General features: G+C 44.0%; 1 protein-coding gene across 1 annotated transcript in view; it reads left to right on the forward strand.

Annotated features, from left to right (window-relative positions):
- The first annotated feature begins 2,799 nt into the window (after nucleotides 1-2,799).
- LOC147608188 (transcription factor TGA2.2-like) overlaps nucleotides 2,800-18,504 on the forward strand; it is a 61,244-nt gene continuing 45,539 nt past the window's right edge. The window contains exon 1 of the mRNA XM_086789348.1: nucleotides 2,800-3,413. Within this exon, the coding sequence (XP_086645474.1) occupies nucleotides 3,340-3,413 (74 nt within the window). The 5' untranslated portion in view covers nucleotides 2,800-3,339. The remainder of the gene's footprint in view (nucleotides 3,414-18,504) is intronic.

Consider the following 18,504-nt stretch of genomic DNA (forward strand, 5'->3'; position numbering starts at 1 on the left):
AAGATTTGAATTAGTAACACCCATCTTAAAGTAGCATGTGACCAATGTAAGTGTGTGTGTGTGTGTGTGTGTGTGTGTGTGAGAGAGAGAGAGAGAGAGAGAGAGAGAGAGAGAGAGAGAGAGAGAGAGATTATTATAATAACATATGCTATATTATGGCACATGATGTAAACTTCGTCTAATGATATAGTCAAGAAAATGATTGGTGGTCATTGTAGTTACTAGCATGTGATGTGCTACATGGCCATTCTTAGAGTTACTTCCTGTCTCTTAGCAAGTTACAGACACACAAATGCACGCACATGTGTGTGCCCACACACACACACTTGCACCCATGTGCACGTGCACACACACAAGACATATGCACACATACATTCTCTATGTGCGTGTGCTTGTGTGTGTGTGTGTGTGTGTGAGAGAGAGAGAGAGAGAGAGAGAGAGAGAGAGAGAGAGAGAGAGAGAGAGAGAGAGAGAGAGAGAGAGAGAGAGAGAGTGGACATCTTGCAACTTAGGCACATTGTAGTTGTAGTACAATATATTTTTGATGAAAGTGTTTTGAAGATGGGAGTAGGTTTTGTTTGCTTGTAAAGTTATAGTGTTCACATGAAATTTGCATTTTACTAGATTTTAATAATTTTGTACTACATCATTTGCTTACAAACATTGCCATCCTTTGGCATTGCCTCTTTTTTCTTTTTTATTTAAAAATGATGACCGTAGCTTAAGAAATAGTAACGACGAGAAGGTTTGCTCAGCTAACCATATAATCACCGAAGGAATTGTGGTGGTGGTGTGAACTCAATGAAGCTAAGCATTATTAGTGAAGGGCATAATGTGAAAATTCTCTTTGATGAAGGCAAATAACTCCACTGATAGTATTTCTCGATCAATTTCTTTTCTAGAAGAACTCTCCAAGTTGTAAATTAGTGATACATGTGACCTTGGACTTCTTTTTTGTTTTTTTTGGGGGGGGGAGGGGGGGAGAGGCGAGGTGATATGATAGACAAGGACTAAAGACCATGTAAAAACGAGATGAATGCATTATGTAATTCACCTCTTTTTTTAATTGTTGGCAAAAAGTTAAACATGCATAGCTACTCAAATGGCATTAGAAAGAGGGGACCAATGCTTTGGCCCACTTACACCTAGTCTAAGTTTATACCATGTTTCGAGTGAGGGAAATCCCATGCATCACATAAACACTACTTTTCAACGTTATCATGAATAGCCATCTTTCAAGTTCAAAGCGACCCCAAAGTTTCACTCAAATGACCTGAAGGCTTTTTCCATCCATCCAAACTACAACCTTCTTCTCTTGAAGCTGAGCTTGTTTGCGTTCTCTTGTGTAATTGACAACTTATTCCATTACAAGTTGCAAAATTTCCCCACTCGGCCAATTGGCAAGGTCACCATTGAAAAATATCATGTCAGCAACCCAATTGCAAAATGGGTGCGATGTGACCGACTTTGCAATTTCTTCCATCCTGCAGTGTCTTCGTGGAGAGAGAGAGAGAGAGAGAGAGAGAGAGAGAGAGAGAGAGAGAGAGAGAGAGAGAGAGAGAGAGAGAGAGAGAGAGAGAGAGAGAGAGAGAGATTAACGTCTCCTAAAGGCCGAGATGGCCCATGAGACCAAAACAAGGTAATACTGATGTGTGTGTGTGTGTGTGTGTGAGAGAGAGAGAGAGAGAGAGAGAGAGAGAGAGAGAGAGAGAGAGAGAAGGGCGATTAATAAAACGAGCACGGCAATAATATATATATATTTATATATGATTGACTCTCTCTCTCTCTCTCTATATATATATATATAAAATGGGCACGATGACAATACACACAAACACACATAGAGAGAGAGAGAATCGATCGACACATGATGGCTAATAAAACGGGCACGACAATTGTCGACGAATGTAGCCCACATTACATGTAAGCTGGTAAAAAAAAAAAAAACATATGGAGGGGCCCATGTGTGCTACCTTGGGGTGGGGGGATACGAGGTTCTACCATGAAACCACGTTGGTTTGTAAAATGTGGGCACATTGGTATTAAAAAATGGGCCACAGGTTGATATTAAAAAAATGGGCCACATATAAAAAAATCACATAAAAAATAAAATGACATAAAAAATGAACACAGAAAGTCAAGAAATCAAGCCGCGAGATTCGATCGCAAAAAACGGAGTTCATGAGTGTGCTAATTATTATCGATTCTCGGCAATTGTTGACGTGGTCAGACGACACGTGGAAGGATATGATTGACAGTAGACCGATTGTTGATGTCAGACCCGCACGAAAATGGAAAATTTAATTCGGGTTTTTAAAGGAAATATATGAGGGAAAACAATTCCTCTTTTATTTAATTATTGGGTTTTTAAAATAAGGTCCAAAACGAGTGGAAAATATTATTGCATTTTGGAAACATGGTCTTTTAAAAAAATCATTATTTGGGTTCTTCAAGGGTGCTTAAATTGAAAAAAAAGGGGTATAAATTGTTTTGGGCAAGAAATAAACTTTAATTTTGGCGTTTCAAAAAAAGTGGAAAATATTACTGCATTTTGGGAGTTTTTGGAAACATGGGTCTTTTTTAAAAAACATTTATTTGGGTTTTTAAAGGGTGCTTAGATTGAAAAAAAAATTGTTTTGGGCAAACAGTATGGTGAAATAAAATTTAAATTTTGGTGTTTGAAAAAAAGGTGCGATTGGTGAAATAAACTTTTAATTTTCGTGAAAAAAGCAAAAAAAGTGGAAAATGTGGCATTAAAGTGTTTTAAAGAAATGGGCAATAGTGGGTATTTTATAATTTGCGGAAAAAGGAGGATAAATGAAGCCGAGATCGTCGTCGTCCTCTCGTCATCAGTTCTAGCAGGAAACAAAAAAAAAAAAGAGCTTGCCCGCCATAGCCAGGAGCTTCAGTTCAGCTTGGCCATGCTAGTTGGGGCTTCTAATTCTCGTTTTTATCTGTTGAACGCTGTTGGGCAATTCCTATCCGTCTGTTTTTCCGCCCGTTGCGCCCACCCAATTTCACTCTCTCAGTAGCAAGTAGACCCGAGAAGAGTTCTGTGGGCTTCTGAAATCAGCGTTCAAATTTCTGTTTTCGGTGCAGAAAAAACAGTTGCAAAACTGCCCGTCTTCTAGTCGCCCTCGGGTCTGCCCAATTCTGGCCTTTTCTCGCCACAGACAGCATTGCTTTAATTTATAGATCAAATCCGCTTGCAAAGGCCCAAAGGGTGAATAGAGAAAGAGCTGTCGTGTTCCTTTTGCAGCCCAACTCCACCATCGATCTTCACATCCCAGCTTGCACAGTGCCATCACAAGAAGCGAGAAGGCATGGTGGGGAGGTCCAATGGCTAATAGCACGCGGGATTTGGCACAACTGAGTTTTGGCCAAGGCATGCAGAGCTTTCTCCAACCATCGATGTAATGTTCCCTTCACTCAAATGTTTTTTAATTTACACGCTCATTGAACCCTTTCAATTGCTGAAATTTGTTGAGAAAGCTGCCAAAATAAAGGCAGGTATTACTGTGTTAAAGTTTAACCCTATATTCCTGTGAGCTCTTAGCTCTTTGTATATGAACTGTGGATTATCTAATGTGCCGACACTCATCCATGATGTTTTCTTAGACACTGTGCTGTGTGATGTCATGGATGTGTATCATACCCATTCTATGGTACATTCATATTACATGTAATCAAACTTGAGTTGTGCATCTGATCACGCTCAACCAGTATGGCAAAGTGCTTGCCATGCTAATATGTTCTGCTTCCATTTTCTCATGTCAAAACAAATCTTAGAGCAGAAATGTGTGTTTTGAACTTGTGAATGAACAGAGAGAGAACAATCATTATAGTCGTTGTAGTACCAGGATCTTTTGAAATATACTGTTGTGTTTGAATGGGGACTTAGCTGCAAAGTCACTTATGGTTTAGGGTTTTATTTTCTTCTAGGGCCCCTGGCCTTACATAATCCCTTTCAGTTCCATGGTCGTTAGGGTCTTGGGCATGGCGCCCCTTCGATATTATCTGCCTTAACACCATGTCTCTTGCTCAGATTATGTGAGAAATGCTCTGATCTAATGACTTTTTTCTGAGCAAGTCCAAATAAGGCTGCTAGCTCTTCTTATTGGTTTGCTGGCTGTCATCAGATTGATATCAAGTCTCTCTGTCTACTAGTCCAGAAGCACTGCAATGCTTATTTGGTTTGGGTGATAATGCATGCATTGTACTACTGGGAACTGAGATTAGGCAACTGTTGGCCACTTGTGAGCCCTATTTGATAAGGGACAAAGGCCTGAGTAACAACAATTGTTAGGCATGCACATAGGTAGATTAGAGTGCACACCTCTGATGGGAGAATCTGTGCCCAGCGTAAAATGATATGGTGCTGCATTCATATATGCTGACAAAATTGCTTCTGCAAGACGATCTGACAACACCAGACATAGCTTCATTCCTAGCTTTTCTTTGCTGGAGGCTTGATCGACACCATGTTTGCCTTCACATAAAACAATTTGGTGTTGCATTCAAACATGCCGACAAAGTTGCTTCTGCAAGACTAACTGACACCAGCCATAGCTTCATTCCCAGCACGTTGATTGTAACTTGGTTGAACACAATGCTAATCAATACACTTAAATACACTAAGATTTGATGGACACTTGCTCAAATACAAGAAGTAAATTGCTGAATTGACAAGAGACACACAATGAGCCGGAACGCCCGACCCCTCCCTCAAATAAAGTATATTGATCTTGGGAGAATCAAGTACATAGTGTCATGGGCATTTCTGACCAGATTTCCATACCAATGCATATGAATACAGTATTGCAAACAAGTGGTTGTCGATGTAGACTTGCAATCCACACTACTCTCTCAAGTGCCCATGTTTCCTACCATCTGCTCTCTATTGTTCCACCAACACATGGTAGCAACAACAATCTGCAAGAGAGCACGTAGGACAAGAGAACACTACACAGGGTATGTGATCTTGTAATTTGGTTCCTCCCTCCTGCTACTTGCTCCCATATTTAAGCATAAAAGCTTACCAATAGCAAGTAGAGTCGATTTGACAGCGGAAGTCTTCGCCATGGAAGTCCTTGGAGTGTTGAGATCTTCGATTTGTCGCATTTCTTCGCGCCGACAAAAGTCTTCAGGAGGATGAAGGAAACCTTGGGAAAGCTTCCCCTATGGTTCAACTTGAGAAAGGAGGGCTGAAATTAGGGTTTTCAGCAAAAAGACCAGAAATTACAGCAATAAAGAGAGCTGTTTTGCTGAATTTCAGTCATTGGGAGTTTGTATGAGAGTGATTAGCATCCAGAAACACTCTTGGAAGCTTGAGAAACACCTTAGCAAGCTTGGAAAATGGAGTTGGGAAGGAGAAAGTGCAAAAAATGCAGCCCAACAGTCGTCATGAAGGAGGTGCCAATCTCTAGAGAGAGGAGGAGGAGTGAGGTGGTGAGTTGTCCAGTGTAGGTGGTAGGCAGGTGCTTTGTGGAGCAAGCTAGAGTGGACACATGGCTGGTTACTTTCTTTGTACAAAGGGGATAAGGTCTAGGCGGTGGACATTGGGATATGTCCACCTCGGGACATCAATGTGTGTGAACACGAGGCTGGTTATAATTTATAAGTGAGTTTTGGTCGCCCAAAACTTAATGAAGTGTGTACACACTCACTTACAAATTAGTGCTAGCTCCTAAGGCCAGGTTTATGACCGATACTTACCACCTGTCACATGCCACATAACCTTGTCAGACAGCAGACAGTTTCACACACGGTTCGCGGCCGGGCGTCCCCTTACCCGGAACTACACATTGGTCAAGCAAGCATGAAAACAGCATGCAATTTCAAGCACATAAAGATGCTATGCAATGTAGCATTGGTATGGACAATCCCTCTTCATGAGATTGTACCAAAATAGATGTGCTCTAGGCACGTACACAAAGTACGAGACCCAATGGAACACCAATCCACCAGGCATTTCCGGGCATGTACACAGAGGCACAAGTCCCATCGGAAAGCCAAGTCCACAGTATCACATGGGTGGCATCAATCCTCGGCATATACAACTGCCATGTGTTAGCACATTCATCCCCAGTTTCTGCCCATTTATGGTGCCCTTTTGGTCCCTTTTGCATGGCCCTTGCTTGTGGACTAGCCACCCCTTTTTCTAGTATTTTTCTAGGATTTTTCCCAGCTCTTATGACATTTTCCAATCGGCCTTGTCCAGTAGCTCTAGTCGGCCTGTTTTGCAGCTCCAGTCGGCTAGCCTTCCCCTACTATAAATAGTGGGTGCTGGCCTCTCTTTTCTCATTCAGTCTTGTACATGTTTTGCTTCCTCACTTATGAGACTTTTAGTTTCTTGCTTGGGACTGTTTTGCTTCAGTATATTCAGCATAGTGTTCTCCATATCTCTCTCTCTCTCTTGCACTCTTTGTTCAGCACATTCTAGTGCCACTCTGCCTCCGCTCTGTGCACTCTTTCATGGTATCATCGCTCCCGGTTTAGCGACCCAGTTTCAGCACTGTTTTCAGCACCCTCTCCTCTGCGTTTTCTCTCGGATTTGCAGCCCTTTGCTGTTGCGTTTTCTGGACAGCACCTGCTGGTCTTTTCGCCTATAGTTCGGCTTCACCAACACAGCCATCAGGTACTCTTTGATCAGCGTTTTCTTTTCCACGTGAAGATTGGACATAGGCAGCCTGTTTTTTTTCAGGACAACAGCCTTCTGTGTGCTGCGTTTTCCTCTCCAGTGGGCTTTTCCCTTTGCAGAGGGGGTCTGTGGTGTTTCAGGCTTTGGTGGCACCCTTGGTACCTGTGGAGGATACTTCTTCTTCAGAGATTGTGCATTTTCTTGAGGAGAGCCCAAGCTAGTGTCCTTGTTGTTGCCTTTCCCTCTCGCACCCTCTTATAGCATATTCTCGGGTGCTGTCTAGCCTCTTAGGGCTACGTTTTGGTGGGAGAAAAGACCCTATATCAACGTTTTCTGATTTGGACAATTTTTATCTTATGAGGGTTGGTTCTATTGATTGGAACAATGATGACAACTTGAGATTTGGCTCCCGTACCACTCTCTTGTTATTTCCTTGACGAGGCAGACAAGTTGGATGGTGGTAACTTTCAGTCATGGAAGTTGCAGGTTACTTCTATTCTCAGGGAGTATGGTTTGATGGAGTTTCTCTCGTACAAGAATCGGTGCTTGTCGGACCTTGCCTCTGCGGAGGATGTGTGTCGGTGGAGGAAGACTGACGGACAGATCTATGGCTTTCTCCTCTTGAATTGTCAGGAATCGGTTCTTCGACACTTCATCTATGCTCCTGATGATGCTTCTACTTTCTATGTGTGGCAGTTGCTTTGTGACCTGTATGGTGATGCCAGTGATCGGCAGATGCTTTCTGCTTCTGGGTGCTCTGCAGCCAGTGATCTTATGGATACTTCTTTTGGAGATGTTCTTGCAGTGAAGGATAGTGGGCCAGTTTTGCTCACTTGTTTCCCTGCCTTCAGTTTCTGTGCATACTTCTCCTTGCCAGGATGATATCTCTGGTAATGTTTTTGAGGAAGATAGTGGGCTATCCTTGCTCACAGCTTCTTCTGAGTGGGATTTTTCTTCTATTGCTTCGCCTCCGATTCTTTCTTCGTCAACCAGTAACCAGGATGTGTTGCTAGTCCCTTCGCCTTCTATGGAGGAGCCTGCTTCTACGCTGTGTGATGCTATTGAAGAGGCTACTACTACTTCAATTACCACTACAGTGGATGTTCCTCTTCCTCTAACTTTGTGTGAGGATTCTGGATTGTGGTTAGGTGTGTTCGTGACCATGCCTGGGGCACAATGGTACTTCTAGGGATTGAAGGATTGGGATTTGGATTTGGTTGGGGGCCTGTGGAGTCCCGACATTAGTTTTCAGAGGGGGCAGTTGAGTTCTTACATCTGGCGATGCCGACCTTCGAGGAGGGTGCTATTATACAGCATTTGGCTACTCTTGGTACAGCGTTGGAGCAGATGGACTCTATTTCTTTTGAGGGTATTATCTTCTTGGAGCTACAGGCTTCTAGGGATTCCTGTGACACTGTGTTTATATTTGGGTTTGGCACTGATATTTGGAGCAGCACGACGCAACCTACGTGGTTGTTCTCTTCTAGAAGAACAGTGTACCTGGCAGCTTGTTCTGTTACTTTTGTAGCTGAGTTGCTATGGACATTGCTTGTGGAGCTTTCCTGGTACCTGTTGTTGCTGCTTTCTTTTGTCTTTGACAGAGGATGACTTCTTCGGCTTCTCGGAGTTATGTTTAGCTGTTAGCACATTCATCCCCAGTTTCTGCCCATTTCTGGTGCCCTTTTGGTCCCTTTTGCATGGCCCTTGCTTGTGGGCTGGCCACCCCTTTTTCTAGTATTTTTGTGGGATTTTTCCCAGCGCTTCTGGCATTTTCCAGTCGGCCTTGTCTAGTAGCTCCAGTCGGCCTGTTTTGCAGCTCCAGTCGCCCAGCCTTCCCCTACTATAAATAGTGGATGGTGGCCTCTCTTTTCTCATTCAGTCTTGTACATATTTTGCTCCCTCACTTATGAGACTTGTAGTCTCTTACTTGGGACTGTTTTGCTTCAGTATATTCAGCATAGTGTTCTCCATATCTCTCTCTCTCTTGCACTCTCTGTTCACCACATTATAGTGCCACTCTGCTTCCGCTCTGTGCACTCTTTCACCATGGACACCAGTCCAATGTACATACATGATGAGAAAGCACGGGTGGACCGATTGGGTGGCCAAATGGTGACATCCCCCCCGGCTTCTAAACAGTTGTCCGCAACTGAAAAGCATCCAAATATGTCTGTAGCACATGCAGGCAATCTTTGAAGAACTCTTCATCTATCCATTTAGCATCAATGGGAAGATAGTTCTTAAACTTCACAAGGTAACGCCTGACAACTTTGCCTATAGCAAGCTTGCGTTCCTTTGATACACAATCTGCTCTGGCTGCAAGATCTCCTCAAGCTCATCCACTTCTGGTGGATCCTCAATGACTGTTTCACTGGAATCCGGTCTTACATACTTGCAAAGGAGACTCACATGAAAAGCATCGTGTATGTGCCAATGACTAGGTAATGCCAATCTGAATGCCACTTCATTGATCTTCTCGATCACTCGAAAAGGCCCATAGTACCTGGTTGCAAGCTTAGGATATGCACCCTCTTTGCCAGGCCTCTTTGCAAGTCTTGCTTTCTCAAATTTCAGCAATACCTAATCATTCTCTTTAACATCCAATTGCCTCTTTGCAAGTCTTGCTTTCTCAAATTTCAGCAATACCTAATCATTCTCTTTAACATCCAATTGCCTTCTATGCTTGTCGGAGCCTTTTTATGCTTGTCTTGTGACCTTGCAATGGCTGTCCGCACCTGAGCAAAAGCAATATCCAAGTCTCTTACATACTCATCAGCTGTTGTAAATATCTCATCCTTTGTGCGAAGGATGGGTGGCAAAACCACTTTACCATAAACAATCTCAAACGGGGCCTTTCCCGTAGATGCATGTACCGTGTTGTTGTATGCAAATTCCACAAGCGGTAAGTACTTCTTCCAAGAAGACTTCTGATCCGCCACATAACATTTCAAGAGATCCAACACGGCTGAATTTGCAGCCTCACTTTGCCCATCTGTTTGAGGGTGATAAGCTGAAGAAAAGTCCAATTTGGTGCCCATATTATCAAATAAGGCCCACCAAAAGAGACTTGTAGTCCTGGGATCTCTATCCCCCACAATGGACTTCGGCATTCCATGATGCTTAAACACTTGTGCAAGATATATTTTAACCATATGCTCAGCTTTGATGGTCTTTTTGACCAGCAAGAAGTGAGCTTGCTTGCTAAACCTGTCCACAATTGTCCAAATTGCATCATTACCTTGTTGGGTCCGTGGCAAGTCCATAATGAAATCCATTGTAATACTTTCCCATGGCTGTGTGGGAATAGGCAATGCTTTCCGCATACCTGGCCAAAAGAAATACCGCTCAATCATGTGCGTAGTAGGCATTATGCCTTTATGACCAGCATATGGAGGAGCATGGCACTCATCCAAAACCTTTTGCCTCATGTCAAACGCCACACATAGGCAATTATCTTTCATGAGATAACCCTCTTTGTTCACATATGAGGCATATGCATGACCAGCCATCAAATCAGTCCAAATAGTGGCAAAATCAGCATCCGTATGATACAAATCACGCATGGCAGACAAGTCCCCATGAGAGGCAACCGAGATAGCTGCTACATATAGCTTTCGTAACAATGCATCGGCCACTACATTCTTCTTTCCTGGGGTGTGCAAGATCTGAAAATGAAACATAGAGAGGAAATTGGCCATCCTCATATGCTTCTTTGAAAGCTTAGTTTGGGTAAGAAAATACCTCAAACTCTGGTGGTCTGTCTTCACAGTGAAATCAGCCCCAAGAAGATAATGTTTCCATATAGTAAGGGCATGAATTATAGCCAAGAGCTCTTTCTCATAAATGCCAAGAGATAGCTCTGCATCATGCAATCTACGGCTCTCATAAGCCATGGCATGTCCCTCTTGATTAAGAACAGCTTCTATACAATTTCTAGATGCATCACATTTCACACTAAAAGGCTTTTGCAAATCCGGAATGATCAACACTGGACTATGAGTAGTTGCATCTTTCAATTTGAGGAATGCATCCCTCTCTACATTAGTCCATTTGAACACGGCCTTCTTCTTTGTCAAATCATGCAAAGGAGAAGCAATCCATGCAAAGTGCCGAATGAACCTACGGTAGTAAGAGCATAATCCAAGAAAACTACGGATCTCATGCACCGAACTCAATTGGGGCCAATTCCGAATTGCATCAATCTTTGCAGGATCCATCCGCACTCTATCTTTGGACACAATATGCCCAAGATAATGTATCTCTGACAAGAAGAACTCACTCTTCTTTGCATTTATGAAGAGTTTATGCTTACAGAGTTCTTCAAAAACAATGGCCAAATGAGCTCTATGCTCTTCTTCAGTCTTCGAGAAGACTAGGATGTCATCAAAGAAGACACCTGTAAATTTCCTGTATCCACGGAATATGCGATCCATCATTCTATTGAATGTAGCCGGGGCATTTGTAAGACCAAAAGGCATAACAAGATACTCATAAAGCCCAAATGCTATCCTGAAAGCAGTTTTATGTACATCCTCAAGCACTACACGCACTTGATGATATCCACTCTTGAGATTAATTCGGCTAAAGCATGCCGATCCATCCAACTTGTCAAGGATGTCGTCTATGCGTGGAATCGAAAACCGATTCTTGATGGTAAGCTTATTCAAAGCTCTATAATCCACACACATACGAAAGGATCCATCCTTCTTTTGAACCTAGAGGACGGGTGAACAATATGGGGAAGAGCTTGGCTGAACCAAACCCTTCTCAAGAAGCTCATTCACCTGGTTCATAATCTCCTCTTTTTGGGATGCACTTACACGATAGGCTGGCCTATTAGGTGGTGGGCTACCCGGCACGAGATCAATGCAATGATCTTCCGGTCGTACAGGTGGCAACTCATCAACAAAACAATCATTGTGCTTTTGCAAAAATTTCAGCCTATCATTACTAAGAGTGTTTACATGTACATTATTTTCCTCAACATGATATCGTGTACAAAAATCTAGTACGCAAAAACACTCTTTTTCATTACTTTCTTAATTTGTACATGAGATACAAGAGGAATGGTATCACCCTCTTCACCAGCATCAATTACATGCTCTCGGCCTTTATGCATGAAGGTGATCCTGTTGGTCTTGTAAGCCTTGCACGGATCAATACGTGTATGCCAATTCTTTCCAAGCAATACATCACAGCCATTCAAAGGCACCACAAGAAAATCCTCATGATCCACATAGCCTTGAATGTGTATGTGCAACTTACAAAAAATAGTCATGACTTGCACTTCTCTACCAACAAAGGCAGCCCCTGCTTTAATTTGAGGACGCATGTCCTCCACTTCAATACCTAAAGCAGCTGCCATCTGTGTGGATATGAAATTCTCAGATGCACAAACGGGCTGATCCTTGAGCCGTCCCCAAGCTTTACATACAACCCTGTCTTTACTATCATGTGAAGTGTTGCCCTGCATATCCGGAACCATATGCACATTAGGCTTTGATGCATTTGCATTATCACGCTTCTTCTTATTTGGGCATGCCTTTGCAATATGCTCGGTGCTACCACAAATAAAGCATTTCCCCTCGCTCATATATTACTTTTTCTGCTCCGGAGTGAGACCATAGTCTCTCAATTTGAAGGGGCGCTTCTTGGTAGTGTTATTTTCAGCCTTTGGACAATTTTTATCTTGGTTTTGGTCCTTTTTAGGTGGCTGTCCATTATTTTGTAGGTTTTGGACAGCCCTCTCTTTGCGTTGAAATGAGGGTTTAGCTTTATTGGATCGACTTAATTTGAGTTCCAATTGCTCGGTGGCGGCGGCGGCGGCGATTAGTTGGTGTAAGGTTTGACCAGGATACATTTATAGTCTCGCTTTTTACACGGGTTGCAATCCCGATTGAAACCTTCTCTTCCTTTCCACCTCGGTGACATGTATAAATGGAGACACCTCCAAAAGCACTTTCCAAAACTTTTGTACATATGCATTTACCGATTCCCCCTCATTTTGCTTCACCCAATCCCACTTCATTGTTATATCATTCAATGCATTGGGAGGCAAGAATTGAGCATAGAACCTCTCCTTGAACTTTCCCATTATCTAACAGGATTCGGTGAGAGCTTCCCCATGAGCCACCAATGGGTAGCAGTGCCTTTCATGAACATGCTTACATACCGGATCATGGATTTCTGAGTGAAATCCTCATCACTGAAAGCAATATCAAATTGGGCGATAAAAGCAAGTGCCTTTGATGCATCATATTCCCCATGATATACGTCAAACTTCATAGATTTGTCTCCAGCTTTGAAGTCACGAGACTTTGATGCATGTGCCTGCATCTCAACATGTTTTCCCCCATGTTTGTCCATTGGGACAGCCCCTGTGACAACTGGCATCATTTTAGGACCAAAAGGTGATGCATAAGGCATAGATACATGTGTCCTGTAAGCATGAGGCATGGCTGGCCCCTCAACATGCATTGGTACATTTTCAGCCATAGCTTCTTCCTCACGAGCACACTCGAAGGCATGAGTGGCATGAGAGATTTGCGGAATACCTGTACCAACAAAAAATTACAGCCCATGTTGCATGTGTTGTGCGTGCACATTTTTAGCCGGCAATGGCATTTGACATACATTTTGACCACTACCATAAACATTGTATCCTTTCACGGGCTACATAAGGTATTCCTGCATGGCGTGACGTCACTGATTGTTCCTCTCCCATAGCATGGGCATTCATCCTCTTAGACATAAGTTCTTGTTCGGGCACCTGTGGGGATTCCAAGACATGTGGGATGGTTGCCTTTTCTGCATAGGCATCCTCGGTACGAGCCAAGTATGCACCTGCTGCATCCCTTGGTTGCATGTGCAACTCTTGAGCAATCATTGCCATTGCTTGATCCATATAAGATTCAGCTTTCTTGGCCTTCAAACGGTCATGTACCAATGGATTCTCGCGGCAGTAGAGATTCAATTCTTCTTGTTGTGCATGGAGAAGAGCCTGCATACGAGTAAGTTTAGTCCTCAAGACTATGGACTCTTCTTCTTGCATCTTCTCTTTGCCACGGGACGGCTGTCCCCCCACTTCCCTATCGTGCACCACATGAGTTTGCTCATCCTGTAAAGCATTGGAGGCATGCATTTCATTCTCCTTGCCTCTTGTGTTAGCATCTCCAACATTCACTGTATGGCTGTCCATAATGTTCTAAGTGTAGAGATAGCTAGTGTTCACGGTGATCGTCTCTCACGATGGAAGTGAAAGAGAACCGTATGCTCTGATACCAATGTAACGTGGTTGAACACAATGCTAATCAATACACTTAAATACACTAAGATTTGATGGACACTTGCTCAAATTCAAGAAGTAAATTGCTGAATTGACAAGAGACACACAATGAGCCGGAACGGCCGACCCCTCTCTCAAATAAAGTATATTAATCTTGGGAGAATCAAGTACATAGTGTCATGGTTTCCATACCAATGCATATGAATACAGTATTACAAACAAGTGGTTGTCGATGTAGACTTGCAATCCACACTATCCTGTCAAGTGCCCATGTTCCCTACCATCTGCTCTCTATTGTTCCACCAACACATGGTTGCAACAATCTGCAAGAGAGCACGTAGGACAAGAGAACACTACACAGGGTATGTGATCGAATCTGGCTCGGAGGAGCTCAGATAACTATCTTTCTAGCTCGCCCTCTAAAGTCTTGGAAAGACAATAGGGGAACATGCTAGGAAGTTTTGATCCAGGGACCAAGTCGATATGATGGTCCTCAGGACGTGATGGAGGGAGATTGGGCGGAAGATCGTCCCTAAGCATAATGTCCTGATGTCTTGACAGGAGATCTGCTAACTGTGGGACTAAAGATAAGATAGGTACTACTGATGAGGTAGAGGCTGTCTGAGCACGAACATGAAGTAGTGCTCCTTCCGCTCCCTTGCAGATAGCTCGTTGGGCCTGGAGGTGTGAAATCAATGGGATGCCAAGAATGCTTCTATCCCCACGAATCATGACGGGCTCAAGAAAACCTTTACAGATAGTAAAAGTGCCTTGCTCCCAATCGGGAATAGGCTCATATTGACGAAATAGTGAATTTCTAGGATCATGTCACACCCCAAAGAGGCGAGACAATGATATCTTGTTGGAATGAGACCTTGTGAACTTCAAAGGCAAACTGCTGTGCCTTCTGAGATATGTGGCTGTGGAGACCAAGTGTGAACCCGTCCACGTCCAAATGATATGGCACTAATGTGTAGCTCATCTTGTTAGCCAACTGGGGAGAGATGGCAGCCTCAGAGCTGCCCATGTCAAACAGGACTACAAACTGCCAGCCCTTGGCAGAGCCATAAGCTCGGATGAGGCTTTTCTGTGCAGCATCGTTCTCACCCTCCTGCTTAGCATCAAATACCACGGATGGCATAGGATGCATAGAAGGTAAAAGCTGAATTGCATTGGTGGTAGTAGGCGGGACTGGAGGAGCTGGAGATGCTATGGCAATTGTGGCAGAAGGTGCTTTGGAGGCTTGCTCCGCTTGCCATTTGCTGAAAACGCAAGGGGTACTAAAGGCTGAATGATGTAGATGCTGCGTTTTACTGCATAGAGGCTGAATTGCTCAAGCGTTGATGCTCCTAGATGCTGATGAGGAAAACGCTGAGGTATGAGGTGCTGAATTCTGCAATCGCTTTATGCTCCTTGTGTTGAAGGCTCCAAGCGATGAGGTCTTCAATGTTGATTATGATATGAATGAATAAATGGATGATATGCTGAGCTATTTATATGGACATGGGGTGCTGGTCGGCTGGCTACAAGGCTGGCTGACTGCACTCGTCCAAGCAAAATATATAAATGATGTAAAACATGCCCAATAAATGCTAAAAAATATTGGAACAATACTGGATAAATACTGATGACTGCTAGATGATTTCTGAAGGCTTCTGCAATGGTCTAGATGGCCTACATGCATATGGGATGAATGCTATGCATAAATGCACACATGTCTTGATGCAAACTCTAAGGCTTCTACTGACTCTACATGCATGAATGCATCTCTTCAAGTGGGTTAAGGGATTTGGACTGATTGACTGACTGTCTAAGGCTAAGAATGACCTACGTAGCTCGTGCCACTTATCCTGGACTGAGGATTACAATGGGGTCACAACGTACAACAATTATCATCCTAAAAGGTACTAATAATGTACAATGTTGCACTGATGATGATGAGCCATCTTGTCACCATGCACTATAGTGTAGAGTGCATGTGACACTTATTAATGTCCTCAAATGGAGGAGCATCTTTGTTAATCCAAAATGGGATTAATAGTGATACAATAGTGTCCATGTAATTGCATCATGGTACTCAAGAAAACAAAGACTAGAGCTATGAGCTGGGAATGTCAAATCCGAGCCATATGATACAAAGTGGGACCATCATCATCATACAACCTCTGGACCTAACCGGAGGGGGCCGTTGAGGATATCGAGCATTGGGTTAGCCTGTAGAAGGCTCTACAGATGAGAGAAAGAAAGAAAGAAAGAAAGAAAGTTTTTGTTAACGTCTTCCAAAAGACCGAACTTGGCCTATGAGACAAATCAGTGTACGTGTGTGGGGTATCCTCTGTCATCCCAACAAAATGAAAAAGTACTGAACTAAAAAAGCTGAATCTGGGTGTGCAATAAGTACAATGAGTGGGGGAGGTGATGGAGCTCTACTACTAGGAGAATGCAAAGCTATATGCATGGAGTATACAATCATGATATGCAACCTAGCTAGCTCCATCCTATACCATACTGGGGGTATAGAATGGTATACATCAATGAAGGGGGTGTCCACAGCTCCCTGAAGAACATGCCTGGGTCTGCTCTGAAGCGAGCCAGTCGCTCCGCACCCTCTATGTGAAACTGAGCTCTGATCTCTGTCATCTTCTGTGGTATAGGCGTGGTGTCTGAAAGCCAGGTGTCCTCTGTCTCCTGCGGGCTTTGAGTGTCTCTGCTCTCTGGAGAGTAATTCCCTGCTGTGTAGGGGCTTGGAGTGGGGTGGATCTCTGAAAAAATGTAGTAATCTGTGTCTGTCGTCCCCCCTCTGGAGCTGTCTGAGCCTGTAATGATGTCTCTCTGTGACGCTGTATGTCTAGAATGAATCTCCCCAGTATGCGCTGGTATGCTACCTCAAAGAGCTAGCGTAGGGAATGTGGCTCTCTGAATAAAATGGGATCTCTCTCTCTGATGGCTGTATATGCTCTGCATCTGCATACATAATGCTCCTCACTCTCCACCTCCTCTCTGCACAATCTGCATACCCTCTCCTCTCGGGGGATCCGTGCTGCTCTGCCAGTCTCGATCTCCAATCGATGTGATGAGACTCTAAGCTGACCAATAGCTACTCGGGAGCCGTGTGGTAAAAAGCCCTCCATGTATCTAGGCCTCTCTATAAATCCATCATCAGTGATACTCATGAAGTGATCTCTGTAGTATAGCATCTTCGGTGGAAGAGGCTATGTAGGTGATATCCATGTCTCTCGTGTATAGAGCTGCCATAGGTCTTGTCTCAATACTCTGTTCCTCTCACTATGAGAGAGACAGATATGTGGTGCATCCCTGTCATACTGGAATGGTGGTAGATGATCCATGTCTAGGCCATGCTGTGAGAACCAATGTGACCTGTGCATACCATGATCCTCTGTCTCCTGCCTCAGCCAGCTGTCTAGATGCCTCAAAAGCTCTGTATGACAATCTGTCCTGGGGCATCTCTCTGAATCTGTCTAGCAGGCATATAGTCTGGAATATGGCCTCTACCATCATAGGAGGCGCAACAAACTCTGCTCGGATAATGTCATGAGGTACTGACGGTTTACTGCGTATCATGCGTGCCATCATGAGGGCATGTGGTCTCTCTATCTGTGTCCACCAATGGGTAGCAAGTCCTGGCGCCCATACTGCTGCTCCATACATCAGTGCCGGTGTGACTAATGTGTCAAAAAGCCACCCTTTCGTCCGGGGCTCCTGAAAATGCGCCTGGTGGCACTGTCTCTCTAGCATAGCCAATGCTGCATATCCCTGTGTCAATCTGGCTCTGGCTGCTGAACCCATGGTGAAGCGCGTGGCTGCTGTGCAGAGAAGGTAACCCCTAGGTACACGTATGATGTCACCACCTCCACCTGGCGTCCTGCAAGAGTGAATGTCAGCTGACTCCTACCCTGTCTCGATGTATGAAAGACCATAACCTTGGTTTTCCCAAGGTTCAGAGTAAGACCCCTCTGTGTGCAGAAATCATCGAGTGCATGTAGATGCTGCTGTAGACCTCCTGGAGACTGAGACACTAATACAATATCATTAGCATAAAGCATAATATGTACTGAGGTACCTGCTAGATCAACTCCATCTCCGCCTCCCCGTGTAATGAAGTCAGCCACCTCATCAATGTATAACCCAAATAGCGTGGGGGAAAGTGGGCATCCTTGCTTCACACCAATGGTGCTAGCAATAGTCTCGGACATACCTCCTGGGCATCTGACTCGCCCAAAAACCTGCTCATATAATGCATAGATGCCCCATGTCATATCTGCTGGTATGCCAAGAGATTGCAGGCGCGCTGAAAGAGCCTCTCTCGTGGTACTGTGTCAAATGCCTTGCGAAAATCCACAAAGCAGCAATAGAGCTTTCTCTTCCTCACTCTAGCCTGATCAATCATACATCTCAAAGTGAATACATGGTCAGTGGTAGAGAAAGCTCTCCTGAGGCCTGCCTGCCCTGATGAGCGTAAACCTACTCGCTCAGCATATAAGCTAAGCTCTTGCTCCAACACTGCACCATAGAGTTTGGCCAACACGTGGCCAACCATAACCGTCCTGTAGTTGCTCGG

This window comes from Cibotium barometz, chromosome 53 (assembly GCF_041138505.1).
Source record: "Cibotium barometz isolate CiBa-2024 chromosome 53, ASM4113850v1, whole genome shotgun sequence".
In the NCBI taxonomy this organism is placed as follows: domain Eukaryota; kingdom Viridiplantae; phylum Streptophyta; class Polypodiopsida; order Cyatheales; family Cibotiaceae; genus Cibotium; species Cibotium barometz.